This window comes from Microcebus murinus, chromosome 4, assembly GCF_040939455.1.
Source record: "Microcebus murinus isolate Inina chromosome 4, M.murinus_Inina_mat1.0, whole genome shotgun sequence".
Lineage (NCBI taxonomy): Eukaryota > Metazoa > Chordata > Mammalia > Primates > Cheirogaleidae > Microcebus > Microcebus murinus.
This window is the reverse complement of record NC_134107.1, coordinates 44,753,088-44,770,590: the sequence shown is the minus strand read 5'-3', so window position 1 is coordinate 44,770,590 and position 17,503 is coordinate 44,753,088. Positions and strand designations below refer to the sequence as shown.

The following is a 17,503-nucleotide window of genomic DNA, read 5'->3' as shown; positions in this document are numbered from 1 at the left end:
GCAGCAGTGCACGTCCCTTGTGCCCTGCGGAGGGAAATGTGGGATGTCAGCTTGGGTCACGCTGCAGAGGCTTGTGCCGGCGTCCTCCCTGGCCCGGCCCTCTGACTGGACAGACGCGCCCTCGGCTTCCCCACTGTGGGCGGGCCTCCCCTCTGACACCTGTCTTTCTCCCCGCAGTATGTGGCCTTTGCTTCCCTCTTCTTCATCCTGGTCTCTATCACCACCTTCTGCCTGGAGACCCACGAGCGCTTCAACCCCATCGTGAACAAGACGGAGATCGAGAACGTCCGCAATGGCACGCAGGTGCGATACTACAGGGAAGCAGAGACGGAGGCCTTCCTCACCTACATCGAGGGCGTCTGCGTGGTCTGGTTCACCTTCGAGTTCCTCATGCGTGTCGTCTTCTGCCCCAACAAGGTGGAGTTCATCAAGAACTCGCTCAACATCATCGACTTTGTGGCCATCCTGCCCTTCTACCTGGAGGTGGGCCTGAGCGGCCTGTCCTCCAAGGCTGCCAAGGACGTGCTGGGCTTCCTGCGTGTCGTCCGCTTCGTGCGCATCCTGCGCATCTTCAAGCTGACCCGCCACTTCGTGGGCCTGCGGGTCCTGGGCCACACGCTCCGCGCCAGCACCAACGAGTTCCTGCTGCTCATTATCTTCCTGGCCCTGGGCGTGCTCATCTTTGCCACCATGATCTACTACGCCGAGAGGATAGGGGCGCAGCCCAATGACCCCAGCGCCAGCGAGCACACGCACTTTAAGAACATCCCCATCGGCTTCTGGTGGGCTGTGGTCACCATGACGACGCTGGGCTACGGAGACATGTACCCGCAGACATGGTCCGGCATGCTGGTGGGGGCGCTGTGCGCGCTGGCAGGCGTGCTCACCATCGCCATGCCTGTGCCCGTCATCGTGAACAATTTCGGGATGTATTACTCCTTAGCCATGGCTAAGCAGAAACTACCAAAGAAAAAAAAGAAGCATATTCCTCGGCCACCGCAGCTGGGATCTCCCAATTATTGTAAATCTGTCGTAAACTCTCCACACCACAGTACTCAGAGTGACACATGTCCGCTGGCCCAGGAAGAAATTTTAGAAATTAACAGAGCAGGTAGGAAACCTCTTAGAGGCATGTCGATCTGACCTTTCACCTCTTCTCCCTGTAGCGATGATTCCAGATCCAGTCAGACTGCTTCCTTAGTTCCGCGGGTGACCCGGGACCCCGCGCTCAGTCTCCAGGCGTGGAGCCTGGGGGCCCAGGGAGAGGCTGGGCAGCTAAATTCAGAAGGCAAGAGCCTGCTAGAGGAGCCTCACTGTGGCCCTGGGGAAAGAGGTTGGCGTGGCTGGTCTCGTGATGTTCTGAAGAGACGACACAGCCGCGAGGGTGCTGAGGACTATCTTAGCTGCTGCCCAGGTGGGCAGGAGTCGAGCGTGAGTCCCTGACTCCGGCTTCTGACCCAGTGCTGGGGCAGGGCGGGGGCGGGTGTGATCAGAAATGCCACACAGCTTTTGATTTGGTCCTTCCCACGGCTCCCTTCTGGCTGTGGGGACGGCGGAAACCGTGCATAGGATCTGGGCAGGAGGGTCCCTCGCAAAGGCAGTAGCAAGGATTCTCGCCCCCAACAGAGCCTGTCTCCATAGCCGAGTAGCATTCCTGCTCCAATTCCGGCTGCCTAGCTCCAGACCCTCCCTCGGAGACGCCTGTAGCCCTCCGTGACAAGCTTACTTACCCCGCAGCATGCAGAACCAACTCATCTTCTACCACCACTCTAGAGTTTAGCGTTTATCTTTAGGAACCTGTTGGAGTGACTCTAGCTTTCACGTTGTCTGTTTGGGTTGATGGTCGAGTGGGAGTTTCTGGTGACCTTCTGATGGAAGTGGCTGGTGAGCAAAGGACTAGAGGGGGCCACCACCCTGGGCAGCTTAGATGAAAGCACTACAGACCAGCAACAGCCTCCCACCGAGGGTTCTCCCCATGTCCGGCGGTAGGGACTGCAGCAGCAATACAGACATCCCAGCCAGTGTACAACCACTTTCCCGTGAATTCACTAGGGTGGGGGGGGGAGGGGGGCCATGAAACAATACTAGTCACCGTGGGATATATTCTAATATTCCATGGCTAGTGGTTCGTTATGGGACTATCTCAGTTTTATGAGAACCTGCACATAGCACATAAAGTTGATCATGGGGCTCTGGTCCGAAGATATAAAAGCCCATAGTCTACCTCTACCCATGGAATACCATCGACTTATTCTGTGGACACAGGGATTTCAAAGGAACAGATGACCCAGAGAAGAGTGACAACACTGAGTAAGGAGGAGTGCCCGGGTGAGCGAGAGGTTGGTATGAGAGCTTAGGTAGCATTTAGTCTGCAAAGAACATCCCCGTGCCCAGGTCTGGCAGGGGCCTGCAGGTGAGCTCAGCCCTGGGTGAGGAAGTTTCCCCGGGTCTGGGTGGCCTCCCCCAGCAGATGATTGGTTTTCGTCCCCACTGACACACTCTCTGACCCACCACCCCATCATGATCCCGTCTGGCTTCATCACATAGCTATGCCAGCCAGAGCAGTGACCTCAAGACCAACTCCTCTGGCCATGGTGGCTTTCCAGCCCCTTTGCTCTGTCCCATACCCTCCCCTTCCTGAGATTCCTGTAGGCACCTGACAGGAACTTGGCTAGTGTCCTGGGCTGGGTCAGGAGGTGGTCAGGGGTGTCAGAGGCTAAAACAGGAGTCCCCACCTCTCTGCTTTGGATTAATTAGCTAGCCATTTGACCTCAGGAGCCACCGTCAGGGCCAGGGAAGTTCCTGGGGCTCTGGGGGAGGGTCCGGGAGGGCTCAGCCCCCAGCTTCACTGTGGGCCCAGCAGGAAGACTGGCATCACCTGAGTGGCATCACCATGGCACTGCCTGGCCCTTGCATTGTGTCCTTTCCAACACTGGATCTTTCAGGATTGGTGCCCCAAGCATAGGTCCCCCAGGCCAGCCCGTCAAGGGTCCCCAGTGCACTCCAGGCAGGCACAGATTCCTCTGTACTCCTAGACAATGACAGTATTATCCATATGCCGAGGACACACGCGCATGCACACACACAGGAGTGCAGATATGTTCCGGCACGCACACCTGCTACTCCCAAGGATGCAGCCCTCTTCCCATGCTACGGCAGACCCTGAAAGCCCACGCACGCCTGGGGGAGTCCCTGGGCTCCATAACCCCTCCCCAGCCTAGGCAGCCCTGCTCCTGGGAGCCACCTCGCCCCAGCCCAGGTTTCAGGCCCAGACAACCCTGGCTTGAACACCCAAGCTTGCCCTCTGGAGTCTGGATGCCCGGATCCTCCTGGCTTCTTCCCTCCAGCCCCCAACCACACTTCCTCCCCAGCCCCTTCCCAGGCACTCACTTCCCCTGGTGGCATCGGTGCTGCCCTGATGTCCAGCCCATCACCCTTCAGTTCCGAGACCTGCTGTCAGCCTCATGCCTCACCAGAACACTCCTCTCTCCACGAGCTGGTGTGGGAGACCCAGACTAGGTCCCACCCCGAGGTGCATGGTCCTTAGGGGCATCCTCCCCGCCTCTGTGTCCCCGAGTCCCTCCTATTGGCCTTTCCAGCTTGCAGCTGTGTTCCTACATGTAGAGAAGGAGGGGAGGCCAGAGGCAGGGAGAGTGAATGTGGGGATCCTGCAGGAATTGTGGGAGGTGAGATGCAGCCCCTCAGGACCTCTCCAGCCTCGTGCCATCCCCAAGGGCAGTCCAGCAGCCTTGCCAAAACCTGGGGTTCTCCAATTCCACTTTTAAAACTGGGTTGGGGCCAAATGCGGCATGCTGGGCTCCGAGGCACCCCCAGTCTGTCCCCCGTTGTGCTAGCAGCACCTGCCCCTCTCCGCCGTGCTGTGGTCCCCCTGAAGGCTCAGTCTGTGTGTCTGTCACAGGGATGATCCGGTCTCCTCTGTGTGTGGCTGGCATGGCCTCAGTGTTTGGGGGTCTTGTTCTGGGAGGGTTGTGAAGGGCCCAGTGCTCACCTGGTTGTAAGACCTCACAGGTGGTGACAGGAGGGCACTCCGGCACAGCCAGGGACTGCCAGGGGCTGAGGGCCCAGGGGAAGCTGCACTTCTTCCCGAAAGGGCTCCCTCCCCCTCTGCAGTCAGCCCCCCAGACCAGCTGCTCTGGACAGCCCAGATGCTTCCTGTCCTGCCACGTCCATTCACGTGTGTCTTGTCCATCTCCGCGCCTGTGATGTGGGTCAGTCCTTTGTGGTACCGGGTCCAGGGCTGCAGGGTCCCACCATAGGTGAGCAGGTGGTGACAAGGGGGGAGGGGTGGTGGCCAGGCACATAGACCAGCAGTGAAGTTTCAGAGAAGCCCCTGCCTGGGCCCCAAGGAGTACCACGGCAGCCTCTGGGTCATCTTTAGTAAGGGGGTTCTCCCCGAGCAGCAGGGTCCTAAGTCCCTATCCACAGTCCTTCCACCTTCCCCTGCTGGGCTACAGCAGCTGCCCAGCAAGTGGTGCTAATCCGTGGGGCAGGGGCGGTGCAGGGTTGGGGCAGAGCTGGCCAGGCAGGGTGGGGCCGAGTTTCTGCATGGATCCAGCTGCAGGGCTGGCACCGTCAGAATTCGGGAAAAGCAGTGGAGAAATGAGCTGACCCTGAGGGCCAGGCATGGGTGTTCTTTTCCGTGTTGTTCACATTCTCTCTTTCTCTCTCTCTCCACTAATCATGTTTCTCTCTCTCTCTCCTCGTTTTGTTGCATGAACTTGTGCCGGTTCTCGTGACTGTACTCTGCTCGTGTCTCTCACAGACTGTCCCCATTTAGCCTGGGACGTTTTCTTTGAGACCCCAGCTGGGCACATCCCTCGGGGCTAAACCCAAGGAAATGCCCAGCGACCCCCCACCCCATCCCACGTGCGCTCCCTCCCCTGTGCCCGCTGCTGGTGTGAACAGTAAGTACTTGGGCGGTGCCTGGAGACCAGGGCAGAAAAGCCAGCCCTGCAGGCTGAGGGCTGGCCTTGGGTTCTCCTTGCTCCAAAGTTTAAAAAAAATGACCCTCTTGCGGACGCTCATCTCAGCCCATTTCAAGCCTGGAAACCATCTCTGAGACGCTGCCCATGCTGCCATTTCATCATCGCAGGCCTGTGGGGCTAGTGGGGGCCTGGGGGCCCTGGGCCAGGGGAGGCAGGCTGTAGGACAGGGCAGGGGCAGGAGGGTGGGGAGACTTGGGGCCTCACATCTTTGGCTCTTTTCATGGGTTTCCCAGATTTAGAGGATTGGACCCTCCTTGGTTTCTCTCCCTTCCGGCCACCCCTCTGGAGTTGGGGAGGACAATGCCCCCAGTTTCTGAGAGCATCCCACACTGCAAATAGACCGACAGCCCAGGGAGGCCAGGCTCATCCACAGAGCAAGACTTGAACACCCCCACCCACTCAGAGTCCCCTCCTCAAAGGTCAGGCTCGAGAGAAGCAGCAGGCCCCAGGGGTGTCCTGGGGACGCCCCCAGGATGGAAAGGTGCCCGGCCCTCATCCCTCCAGGATCCCTGATGGCTGCTCCTTCTGCCCCACCCCTGCAGGGAAAGCCAACCCGAACTTGGGACCTCGTAAAGGTTGTGGGAGGTGGGAGCCAGGGGGATGGGGGACTTGTGGGTAGGGGCTGGGCACTCAGAAAGGGTCTCAGGAGTCAGAGGAGGGGCACCCACCTCTCACCCAACCCCGGGCGAGAAGTGCAAACTGTGGCTGCCTTGACAGGATGGCCAACAAAGAGAGAGTCCTCACTCTCCTCCCAGATGGAGACGCCCCCTGGGAGGACCCCTGCTTTCCCCTTGAGGATTCATGCAGGGCACTGTGGGCCCCACCTTCCACATCCTCACCCCCTTCCCCTCCACACCAGTTTCCTGCCAGCTCCCAGCACCCTCCTCCCTTTGCCCAAAGAGTCCCTTGGAAGGAAGATGGGGCCAGCCAGAGTGGGAGGCAGGGCGGGTGTGACTGTGAGCACACGTGTGTGCCCGCAGACACACCCTGAGTGCTGGGCAGCCCCCAGACCCCAGAGAGGCCCCAGCCCCAGACACGTGGTGTCACAGTGACCTTGGTAACTGGCCTTTCTGGTTCAGAGTAAATTGGGGAGTGAAGCCCCTGGGATTTGTCAAGAAATGCACTGTACGTGAAATGCTTTGCCATCTTGTACGAGAAGAGACTATTTTTTAAGTTCCAAAATTATGATGGGATTTTTTTTGCATTTGCTTTACAAATAAACCTGATTGGTCCATTTCTCTTTTGACTGACTGCCTCTTTGTAGTGACATGATGTGTACACGGGCGGTGATCCCACCCACGTGCACGCCGAGTGTGTGCACGTGGGGAAGGATCACTACTGCGTGTAGTTACATGATGTGAACAGGATCACGGGAGAGTGTCACATCGGGTGGACATTTTCTCCAGCTTTTTTCCCCTCTTTAGTCTTTCAGAGAGCCTCCCCTGACGTGGTCACACCCATGTTGGTTTCCTTCGTCCACAAAAGGGCTCGAATTCCAGGCTCTCACTTAGAGGAAGTATTTGAGTTGGCTCCACCCCCAGCAAGGAAGATTCTGCTCTAAGGACAGAGAATGTGGGGCAGGCTCAGTCTCCAAGAGTGGTGGGTGGGGGCAAAGGCTAGTAAGAGCTACTTTTGCCAGCCCCTGAAGCTTCCACTGGCCCTGGCCACACTCTGCCCCCACCAAATGTGCCCCCAAACCTTCTCCCAGGTTCCTTCTCAGGCTACCACAGAGGCCAAGACTCGAATTTTCCCCACCCAAGTCCATCAGCTGCTGTTGTCTTCTACACATTCATTTGCTCTGCTTTGCCGGGGACACTGACCAGAGGGGACAAAGGAATGGGAGCCCCTCCCAAATCCATGACTCGCTGTCACAGCGTCATGCATACGTCCCTGCTGTGCCTGTGCAAGCTGACCAGGCCTGCCGGGGGCAGCACAAGGTGGATGACACTGGCTCAGTATGTACAGGGCCAGAGTAGGCGGAGAGGTCAACTTGGGCTGTGTGGGGGTGGAGTAGACGGAGGTCAGGTCAGGACTGCATGGGGGACGGAAGAGACTGGCCAGGCCTGGTCTGTATGGGGGTGGGCATACAGAGTGACCAGAGAGGGTCTGTTTGGAGACAGAGGAGACTGCATGGCCAGACCTCGTCTGTACGGGGGACAGGGATATGGAGTGACCAGAGCAGGCCTGTGTGGGGACAGACCAGGCTGCATGGCCAGGCCTGGTCTGTATGGGGGATGGGATATACAGAGTGAGCAGAGCAGGTCCATCTGGGGTGGGAGGCAGGCTGAATGGTCAGATAGGGTGGGGGCAGCATGGGGGCTGAATGGGGCGGGGCAGAGCTGGTCAGGTGGTCTGGCTGGGCGGGGCTAGGAGCAGCCGGGCTCTGGTCAGCCACAGAGGGGTCTGAAAAGGTCTTCTCTCTGGACTGGCGTGTTCCTGCGTGTGTGTCTGTCCTCCCCCTGAGCTCTGTGTCTGGCCCTCCCCGTGACCACATCCACACCATCCTGTCTCATCGGCCCCGCCTCGGGCCCTGGGCTGGCCCCCAGCACTGCACCTGCTGGGCCCATCACCAACTCATCTTTTTGCAAACTTTGAGCGAACCCAGGAGTCCCTCCCTCCCCCCCAGCACTGCGGGCAGCCACAGGCTGCCTGGACGAGCTGAGGTTCCCAGCCGTGTGCCTTCCCCCCGTGGCCCGTCCACTTGTCCGTCCTCAGGGATGGGCCGCCCTTTGCCAATGCCCCTCCTCTGGCCTGTCCCCCCACTAAACGGTTTTCAGTGTCTCAATAGCTTCTGCTTATATGTTTGAAGATTCCAAACTGAATGGGGAGGTGGCGAAGGCCGCGCTGGCGAACGAAGACTGCCCCCACATAGACCAGGCCCTCACTCCCGATGAGGGCCTGCCCTTTACGCGCTCGGGCACCCGCGAGAGATACGGACCCTGCTTCCTCTTATCAACCGGGGAGTACGCGTGCCCACCTGGTGGAGGAATGAGAAAGGGTATGTAGAGGAAGCTGGAGCACTGTGCATCGCCGGGCCGCCTCGCGCTCCTGCAGAGGGGTGGGCAGGGCGGCGGGCGAGGGGCGCTGAGGGGCAGGCAGGCACATGGAGGGGCAGGGATGGAGCGAGTCGCCCAGGGTCTGTGTCCCTCTCCCCCAAGTGGGATACCAGGCTGGCAGAGAGCACCTGAGGCCCCAGTGAGCTGGGAGATGGGGACAGGCTGGCTGACTGCAGGCCACGACCCCAAGGTAGGTAGCACCCAGGCTGCTCCGGCAGAGGCCAGTCAGGGCCAGAAGGCAGAGTGATCTCTCCTGTCCCTTGGTTAAGGAGCATAGTGGAATGGGCCAGACCCTGTGAGCTCAGCTACCCAAGCCCCATGTTCTAGAAGAGGCTTCCTTTAAAGAGACTCCACAGGGCAGTGGGAGGGAAGGCATGAAGAGAGTGGTTTCAGGGCTTGGGGGTAAGGCATGGTCCTTGCGGTCAGAATATTGCTAGTGGCAGATAGAGAACCAGGTCCTTGCGGTCAGAATATTGCTAGTGGCAGATAGAGAACCAACCAAGAGAAGGCGGTTAAGCAGGACTCTGCAGCCCCTTCCATCCCCAGTGCCTATTGGCCACTGCCCTGGGCATGGTCAGCGCCCCCTTGTGGTTGGTGAGGGCTGGGGCCAGTGGTGACCTCTGCTCAAGGTCTCCTTGCAGTCAGAACCCTACTGGAGAGAAGGGCTTCTACTATACTGGAGTTTCCACATGGGCTGGGGAGAGGCTTGAAGTGGGGGCCCAGAGCACCCTACCTCAAGGCCCCAAGCATTGGCCTGGGCCTGGAAGGCAGAGGGAGCTTTGTTGGTGCAGCAGAGTGGCTGGGCAGCTCGTGCATGTCTTAGAGCAGCTCACGCGCTCACACAGATGCATGCTGAGCGGGTTGAGCAGGCTGGGTCGAACAAGGAGTCTGGTTTTGAAAGCAACAGTTGTTGTAGCCTGTGGCCATTTGCAACTGCTCCAGTATTTGAAGTGGTTAAGCCATACACAGGAGAAAACACAGAGTTCGAAATCAAAGGCAAACCTGGAAGAGGAGAGGCAGCTACACCGAGACAAGGGACAGTCTTTCTGGTCCCTAGTGCTTAGTTGTGTCCACCTGATCTAGGCTGGTCCCTGCTTCTTTACCCTGCCCAGAGGTCCCCTGGACCCCAGCGCAGTGTGCCACTCCCGCATGGTGCTGCATGGCGGATGGCTGCCAGCCTCGAGGAGGGTCCTAGATCCCCGCGGCAGCTGGCTTTGTCCCAGGAGGAGGTGCTAGCATGCCCCACAGCAGGGGCCGCCCTGAGGAGTAGGGAGAAAGCAGGTGGCTATGCCCTGCTCAGTAAAGTCTCATGGGCTGCCTGGCTCCTTCATCTTGAATGTTGGATCCATCTGTGTGACCCAAAAGATCAGAGAGCAGAGTCTCTTTACTGTGCTGCCAGAAGCCCAGGGAGCGTGGGACAGGAGAAGCCCTGGCTCCCTGAAGGGGTTAGGGAGCCCACAGCAACCACTGTCCACAGGTGACACCCATCCTCCAGTCCCGCAGAGGTTTAGGTGCCAGTCTTTTGGGGGTGCCGAGGGTGAAGTGTACCCCCTCACATCCATCCGACCCTGCTCTCGTGGAGCCCTAACAGCCGCCGAGGACTTACTTTTCTCATACTAATTCCGAGCCATAAGCCATGCAGGTGTTGAGGTGATGTGCAGAGCAGGAGAAGTAGGGGCTCGCCCGTTCCCCAGGAGGGAGAGAAAGGCGTGCTGGGCTGGCGCACTGCATGGGAAAAGCGAGCCAGCTGGAGAAGAATCTGCCTGCCTCTGCATGCGGCTGTTCTGTCTTTCCTCCTCCTTCCTTAAAAACTAAGTACCAAGCGGGATGGGAAAGCCAAGAAGAGAAGCTCAAGTGTTAATTGTATTCTTTACATACAGATCTTTGCAAAGAAAGCCCTGTCATTGCTAAGTATATGCCGACAGAGGCTGTGAGAGTGACTTGACCAGGCGGCTTGGCCGAGGACACTGGTGGCTAATAAGCATCTGGGTGGACCTGCAGCCCCTCCTCACCCTCGGACAGAGTAAATTCACGCCATGCAGGTTTGCCGGACGAGTCCGAGTGGCCCAGGCATTGTACTAGGACGGACGTAGCTTTTCCTACGGCCAAATGGTAACTGACCGTAGAGGATTTCGTTTCCTTCTTTTCATTTTTTAAAATTTTATTTGGAGGGGGGAGGTGGATGGGGCTCCTTAGCATGACTTGCATGAAGTTAAACAGAAAACCCAGCAAACCAAACCCACCACCCCCCCTGCAACTGTATGATTACCCTAAACAACAATAACAGAAAGAAAAAGCGAAAGTTCTCTATTTTCTTTCAAAGCTCTTTAATTTTACACACATCGTTGGAGCCAAACTGTAATGGCGCTCGGTAGAAACCTGTGCATTTTTGGGGGTGGGGGGCGGGGGAGGGGGGATGGGGAATGAATTGCTTCCCTTTTTGTACACAAGATCGAGAGAAAAGGTTCCAAAAAGGGCAGTCGGTCAGTCATCGGTCATATTGACCTCACCTTCATAGCTCATCTCTCACGCGGAAACTGGAACTTTGCTCCAAATAGAATCGTGGAAACTCGCACTGCTGCCTTCTTCCCTCTCTGTCTGGCATGCTTGTGACCCAGCGGACGTCTCCGCAAGACCCCTGACAGCGGCTAGTCTAGGTTGATTCTCTCATCTTACCGGTGTGTAGATCCAGTGTGACCAACTTTCATAACAAATTGTTCATAGTAGATAATCAACACCGTATGGATTTTCCAAGTGTTACTTTAAAACCAGGATAAAGATCAGGACCATGGGAGGAGCACCCTCCTCCACCTTTACCAAGGCACAACCTGGCATTGTATGCAATTTAGTACTTCAGAGTAAAAAACTGCATGCCCAATGTTATGCAAAGCGATTCTAGCATGAAATAAATTTTGTATCATGGTTTCTGTATAGTCTAAAGCAGATTTGTTTTCCTGAAGCAATCGGAGGTTTGCAGAGACACACTTCTGCATCTCGAATAAATATAGTATTTTCCCAACAGAAACAGAGGACAGTAGCTTGGCTTTGGTCTGATTCTAAAATTAGTGGGGTAGGGGGGAAGGATGATATTTTTGAAAAACACATGCTTGAGTTGAAAAAAAAATGCAACATCTCGAGCTTTCACTGCAGCTCACAACATTTCCTGGAAAGAGAGCAATGATGCTTTAGCTCAACAACTTTCCCTCCCTGGGCCCTGGCCCCCAATAATAAAAAGCTGACTTTTGAGATGAAGCACGGATTTGGGTTTTTATTGCCTTCAGGCAGTGTCGTGATTCTGTCCAGGGCCTCTGGTCCCTTGTGGCTGGGCTGGGGGAAGCCTGGGCCCTGGCTACTCTGGTCTCAAGGAGCCACCTTAAGGTGCTTGCTGTCCTCTTGCAGGGGGCAAGTCAGGCCCCAAGGAAGAAGCTGCCCTCTGCAGGTTGGCTGGGCAAGGTAGCCCCTCGGACTGCAGATCCTATTGGGTTAGGGGAGGGAAGCAGCTTTCAGAAGGCATGGGGCACACAAGAACCTGACATAAGACCAGCACATCCTCTAGGGGGTTCACCTGACATGGAAACTTCTCTGTGAGTCATGCCATATTGATGAGTCCTTGAAGCTGGCCATGTCAGAGCTCCCAGTGTCCCGGGCAGGGTCACTTCCCTCCTAGGGCCATTCTTGAATTTGCTGGAGCCAGGGGTTAGGGTCTGTCAGATCTGGGTGTTCTACCCAGCTGTGCCTTTGCTGGGTCCAGTCTCATGGACCACTTCATGAAATACCCTCTCTCAGCCTGGAGGCATCTTGGAAGGGTAGAGCCCTCTCCTAGGGATCTTGAGTGGCTTGGGTTGTTCACCTGGTTTTGGTGATAGAGTGGAGGACTGGGGTTCCAATTCTTTTCCTAGCCACTAGAAACTCTAGGCATGTTCAAGTGGAAAGAGTCCCTAGTGGTCATGACAGCCAACCTCTGAACATTTTACAAATGAGGAAATGAGGTCCAGAGAGGGGAGTGACTTGCCCAGAGCCACAAGTAAGTGAGTGCAAATCTTCCCTGATTTCAGTTCCCTTGGCACCTCCCAGCATGGCCGGAGTCAATGATCAGATGGTGCGGGGGAGGCTCAAGGTGAGTGTCAAATTGTCATCTAATAGTTTCTCATCCCCTCCAAGCCTTTGCCTGGACTTCCTCGATTCCTGAGCAGTTCAGGAATCCAGGGGTGGGGGCAGTGGAGCGGTGAGTACGGTAAGCCCTCTGCCCAAGCCTAGGGCCTCTACCAGGGCTGTCACAGTCACTCAGAAGTGTCAGGATGTGCAAGCCAAGCAGGGAGAGTGATGTTCACTCTATCTAGTGCTGCACCAGTAAGGAAGTGCCTTTGGTGGACTCACAGTGGGACTCAACACAAAGCCATTTGGAATATGGGTTTTCAGGGACAGAGCAGCTAAAGGGTAAAGAGATTTAACACCTACTGCATTGAACACCTACTATATGCAGGCAACTTGCAAATGCTGTCTAATGATAGCTCACAATAATTCAATAGCCCCATTCAGAGGCAAGAGAACAGGTGCAGAGAGGTTAAATAATGGCCCAAAGCCAATGAATAATGAAGCTAGGATTTTTAACCCAGGTGGTCTGACTCCAGAGCTCAGGTGGAGCTGTCTCAAGCAACTTAGGCCTTCCTGGGGCTGACCCTTATGGGTGGAATTGATAGGAACACTAGAGTTGCTGGTCCTAAGTCCCTGGATCCTCAGGACCTGGCCTCCCACCCTCCTTCATGAAGTACCATGAGTATGACACAAGGAGCCACGTCCTGCCCCAAGCCTCTCACACATACAGCTGGACCTCCCTCTCAAGCTCCCATTGCTCTAAGAATGAAGTTTCATCTCCTTCCATTGGCTTACAAGGCCCTCCCACTTCCACCCCCTCCCTCTGTGCTCCAGTCACTCTCAAATTGTGAACTTGCAGCGGTTGCACACATGCACCTTAGGACCTGGGACCTCCCTTTAACACTCCCACCATTTCCTCACTAACTCACCAACTCCCAATTTCAATTTATCACCAAGTCACTTCAGCCATAAGTGGATGCCTGGATTTAACATTCTAAGCACAATCTCACCACGGTCTGATGGGCCTCACAACCCATCGGGGCCAAGAGTAGGGGGTTGTCAAGGGAAGAAGGGGTGTTTGTGATCAGGAAGGGAGAGTGTGGTAGGTAGGGATGGAAACATCCCATCCATATCTGGTATGAACTTGACCTTAAACCATCACTCCTGGGGCCAGGCCAAAGACCTGTGAACACACAATGAGGCAGGCTTCCTCCTCTCTTCCCTTTCTTCCTTCTCACACAGGAGGAATATAAAGACTAATTGGCTTAGTTGATCAGGAAAAAATAATTTTTAAAAATGAGTGGGCATTTTCTCAAATAGCTGTAGCGCCTACAGATCATTAGCTAACCAGGTGAATGATATTGTCATTAATTGGCCATCAAATGGTTATGATATCACAGCATAGTTTTCAAACATATGTAAAAGGGCTAACAGCAGAGGGTGGGTAGGGACAAGGGGATCATTGAGCCCACTCATTTAACCTGCCCACCCCATGGTGACTCTAAGGGTATACTGACAAGTTCATTCATTACATTTATTAGGCATTTCCTCTGTACCAGTACCCATCCTTGGTGAAGGAGTTCCAGAATTGACTAAGACTTGGTCCCTTACTCTCAAAAGAGTTCATGGTCTATTAGGAATGAGAGGCTTGGATATCTACAAAGTCTGGGAATGACCAGTAGCAACCACGGTGTCCAGAAAAAAGTCTGGGAGACACCGTGAACACCTCACTCACCATCCGATGAGTGCTTTCAGCCACACCTCAGATCGGACAGGGAAGTGCCTTGGAGAGAGCCCTTCTGCCACTTTCAGTGGAGGAACTTGAGGCGACGGGATGGTCTATGGTGTCTTCTAGTGCCGAGAGCCACCCATTTTCCACGTGTGGATTATCTTTGCACTGCCTGCTTCCAAAAAGAGTTTGACTCAGTTCTGAGAGTCTGAGGGTCTGGATCAAAGGGCTGAGGGCTGATGCACCACCTGATCCTGTTTTAGGCTGGGAAGGAGCCCTGAGACACTCCTTTCTGGCACCCACAAGGAGGTCTTGGGAGAGGCAGTAGGACACAGCAAGGGAGGACTTGGGATTTTTGTTTCTCCCAGCAGGTGCTGAAAGAAGCGGGAGGGAGCTCTGCACTGCAACCTCATGAGACAGTGTGTCAGTTCTCTGTGAGTAGGAACCACCTAGGAGGTGTGGGCCTGAGGACCTTCTGGCCTATGATGTGCACCCCACCAGCCCATAGGGCCATGGTAGGGGCCAGGAACCTTGGGCTTGTGTGGGTCATCTCTTAGCCATCCAATTGCTCCAGCTCTGTGGGGTTGGTTACCTTGGCAAGACCAGGTCAGAGTGCACAGAGATATCCTTCTTCCCATTCCAAAAGTGCTGGAAGGTTGCACTGGCCTCTCTTGGTTCTGGGAGGTGAAGGACACAGGTTTCTGCCGGCCAGGGCAGCCATGTCTCCAAGGTGCGATATTGGGAGGACTCCATGCATCATGTTCAAGGTTAGCCTACGGCTGTGGGTGGTCTCTTAGGTTCAGGACTGGGGAGTTCAGGATTGTCCTCATCTCTACTCTCTGGAACGGAATCCACTGCTGGTCCCAGGGCTACTCTCCATCCCACTCCTGTCTGGCTCAGGGCCCTGTCTGGGTCACTCCCCAGTTAGCACCCTGGACTGGGAGTGAGGTGTATGGCCTTGAGATGGAGATGAACAATAAAAATGTTGGATAAGGTTGCTGGTTTTAAACATTCTCAAAGACCCCTTGTCAAACAGAATCTTATGTGAGGCACAATATATTTAATATACAGATAACACTAAAGCTGCTTGGAATGAGGTAGGGGTGGGGAACCAGACCTCTGTCTACTTGGCCTTGTTTATCCACAGTCCACAAGGTGGCCACTGAGTTCCCAGGAGACTTCTAGGGCTCTAAAAGATGCTTTGAAGGCCACTTTGAAGGCCACTTTGAAGGCCACTAGGCTAGATGGTCATTTAAGGTCCTCCAGCTTTGATGTCCTGGGATTCTGTAACAGTAAAGCCACTGGAGCCTAGCCCCAGACCCGAACTCTCCCGAGGCACAAAAGGCAGGCAGTATGGGAGTGGCCACAGACCCAGGCTACCTAGCAGGTAACACTGCACACAGTCCTCTGGGGAAGATACACTCTCTGAGGTCCTTTGGCCAAGGATCTGTTGCCAATCACAGCAGAGAGAAAGGTGCTATGTCCCCCAGAGCCACAATTGCCACTGTGGCCTGGTCCCCATCTCTCCTCCTGCAGAGGCTAGGGCCTGGGGGGGCAGATGTTAGGGGTTAGCATCTCTGACACTGCTATCCCTATAGACTCCCCTTCCTACGCTGTAGTCTGTCTCTCATCTGAAACTGCACAGCTTGGCAATTACAGTCATGCACATGGGCTCCAGAGTCTTGGATGACTCAGATGAAGACATAAATGTTCTGAGTTTCATAGGTTCTAGACTCTTTTTCTGTCCCAAGGGTTTCCTTACTAGGTCTTCCCAGAAGTCTTAACTCTTCCTCCACTTCCTCATTTCTACTACCTTCTACCTGTACTCCAGAACCTTTTTCCTTGGCCTAGTCACAAAGGCAAGCGCTCTTTCCTGTCCAAGAATCCTGCCATCCAATCAGGGAACCTCAATATCCTTGGACCAGCAAACTGGTTCTGGCCCTGAGAGAATGAAATGCCTGGAGAGGCCCGTGGCTGTGGTAAGCGTGGCTTGGAACCCTCTGTCTAGGGCTGGCTTTTCTGTCTCCACCTGGTAGAGACAGACTGGAGTCTTCCTGCTGGTGTTTTAGCTTTCCGTGTCCTGTCCTGTGGTGAGGACCTAACCCCTCGTTCTCACCTGGTGAGTAGAAAAGATGTCTGTCTCCATGAGCCCCAAACACAGGGCAGGCAGCCTCCCATCATTCTGGTTTGCGGTTAGCCCAAGCCCACAACCCAACAGAGCAATTCTCTGGAACGTTTTGGTGGGAAAAGCCACTTTATTAAAGGTTCTTTATCACAGTCCCCTATTTCCGGACCTGTCAGATTGGCTTTGGGTTGCAATTTCTGATTGTCTTCCCTTCCAGTTTCTCTCTTTGTCTGTGGTTTCCTGAGATTCAGTGTCCTCGGTGGCATCTGGGTAAAGGCAGGTGACCTTGGGATCCTGGCCTGGTGCAGGGTGCGCTGGCAGTTGGCAAAGGGCCAGGGAGTGGCCAGCTCCACAGCCCACAAGGAGTCCTGGTGATGACCGCAGAGCCTGCACGGGCTTCGGGGCCCAGATGTTGGCTTCGGTGCCATCTCCACACATGCCATGCTCATTCCAGCCCCAAGAGTAACAGGCCCCACCTGCGAAGGAGAGGGAAGACTGCTGTAGAAGAGGTTTGGATAGCAGGCCGAAGTACTCATGCTGAGCACACAGGCATCATCATAAACCCCAGTTCCCGCACCCACGAAGCTGCCAGAGCTCCGGGACACTTGGCAATGGCTCACTGTCCCTGCCTCCACCCCTGCTGCCCTCCCACCCCAGCGTTTCCCATTCCCACCAACCACAGCTGTTCATGCCCCACACCCAGCATTCCTCCTTGGCACTTTCCTCATGGTCACCCTCCACAGACAATCCATCACCAAGACCTGCTGACTATGCCTCCAAAAATATCTCCAGTCTTTCCCCATGTCTCTCCCTCTCTGCTGCCTTGTCAACTAACTAACCGGGCTGCTCACCATCCACTCTGATCTTGGGAGAGCATCAGGGTGATCTCTGACAATTACAAATCTAATCACGCATCACCCTGCTGCTTAAAACCCTTCAATGACTTCCCATGGTCCCTAAGGAGGCATAACCTTGGCCCATGAGGCCCTGAGTGATCTGGCCCCTGACAATCTTCCTGGCCTCTCCTTGCTCAACTCCCCCCCTCCACCTCATCTCAGCCAGAACCCTGGCTTTCTTTCAGTGCCTTAACTGTGCCCTGTAGGGCTTTCCTTTTTCTCAAAGTCCTCACGTTACTGGGTTCCCAGACCTCCTCATCCTTTTGATTCCAGTTTAACTGACACTCAGAGGCCAGGTTCTCTGGCTACCCAATCCAGTTAGATTCTTGGCACTGCCCTTGTGCTTTCCCTCACGAGGACCGTGCACTCAGTAGTGGCATATGATCTATGTGGTGCTCTGTTTATTATCCCCTCTTCACTAGGTTGTGCACTCCGTGGGGGCGGAAGAAGCATGTGTGTTTTGCTCACTGCTCTATCTCTACCACAGTGCCTGGTACACAGTTGGTACTCAATAGGTATTTGTTGAATAGATAAAAGAATGAATAAGCTCAGAGTCATACAGCCAGAAAGTGGCCAAGCCAGCACGCAAGCCCAGG

At 55.2% G+C, this 17,503-nt stretch overlaps 2 protein-coding genes across 7 annotated transcripts in view; one reads left to right on the top strand and one right to left on the bottom strand.

The window, feature by feature from the left end:
* KCNC1 (potassium voltage-gated channel subfamily C member 1) overlaps positions 1 to 10,451 on the top strand; it is a 45,342-nt gene extending 34,891 nt beyond the window's left edge. Inside the window, exons 2-4 of the mRNA XM_012780654.3 lie at positions 178 to 1,111; positions 7,816 to 8,004; positions 9,943 to 10,451. Coding sequence (XP_012636108.1) covers positions 178 to 1,111; positions 7,816 to 8,004; positions 9,943 to 10,007 — 1,188 coding nt within the window. The 3' untranslated portion in view covers positions 10,008 to 10,451. The remainder of the gene's footprint in view (positions 1 to 177; positions 1,112 to 7,815; positions 8,005 to 9,942) is intronic.
* Positions 10,452 to 16,121: 5,670 nt separating this feature from the next.
* SERGEF (secretion regulating guanine nucleotide exchange factor) overlaps positions 16,122 to 17,503 on the bottom strand; it is a 236,204-nt gene continuing 234,822 nt past the window's right edge. For 3 of the 6 annotated variants that reach the window (XM_012780647.2, XM_012780652.2, XM_012780649.2), the window contains one exon: positions 16,122 to 16,487. In XM_012780647.2, the coding sequence (XP_012636101.1) occupies positions 16,159 to 16,487 (329 nt within the window). In that variant the 3' untranslated portion in view covers positions 16,122 to 16,158. The remainder of the gene's footprint in view (positions 16,488 to 17,503) is intronic. The other 3 variants (XR_012918959.1, XR_012918958.1, XR_012918957.1) reach the window with 2 other exon arrangements.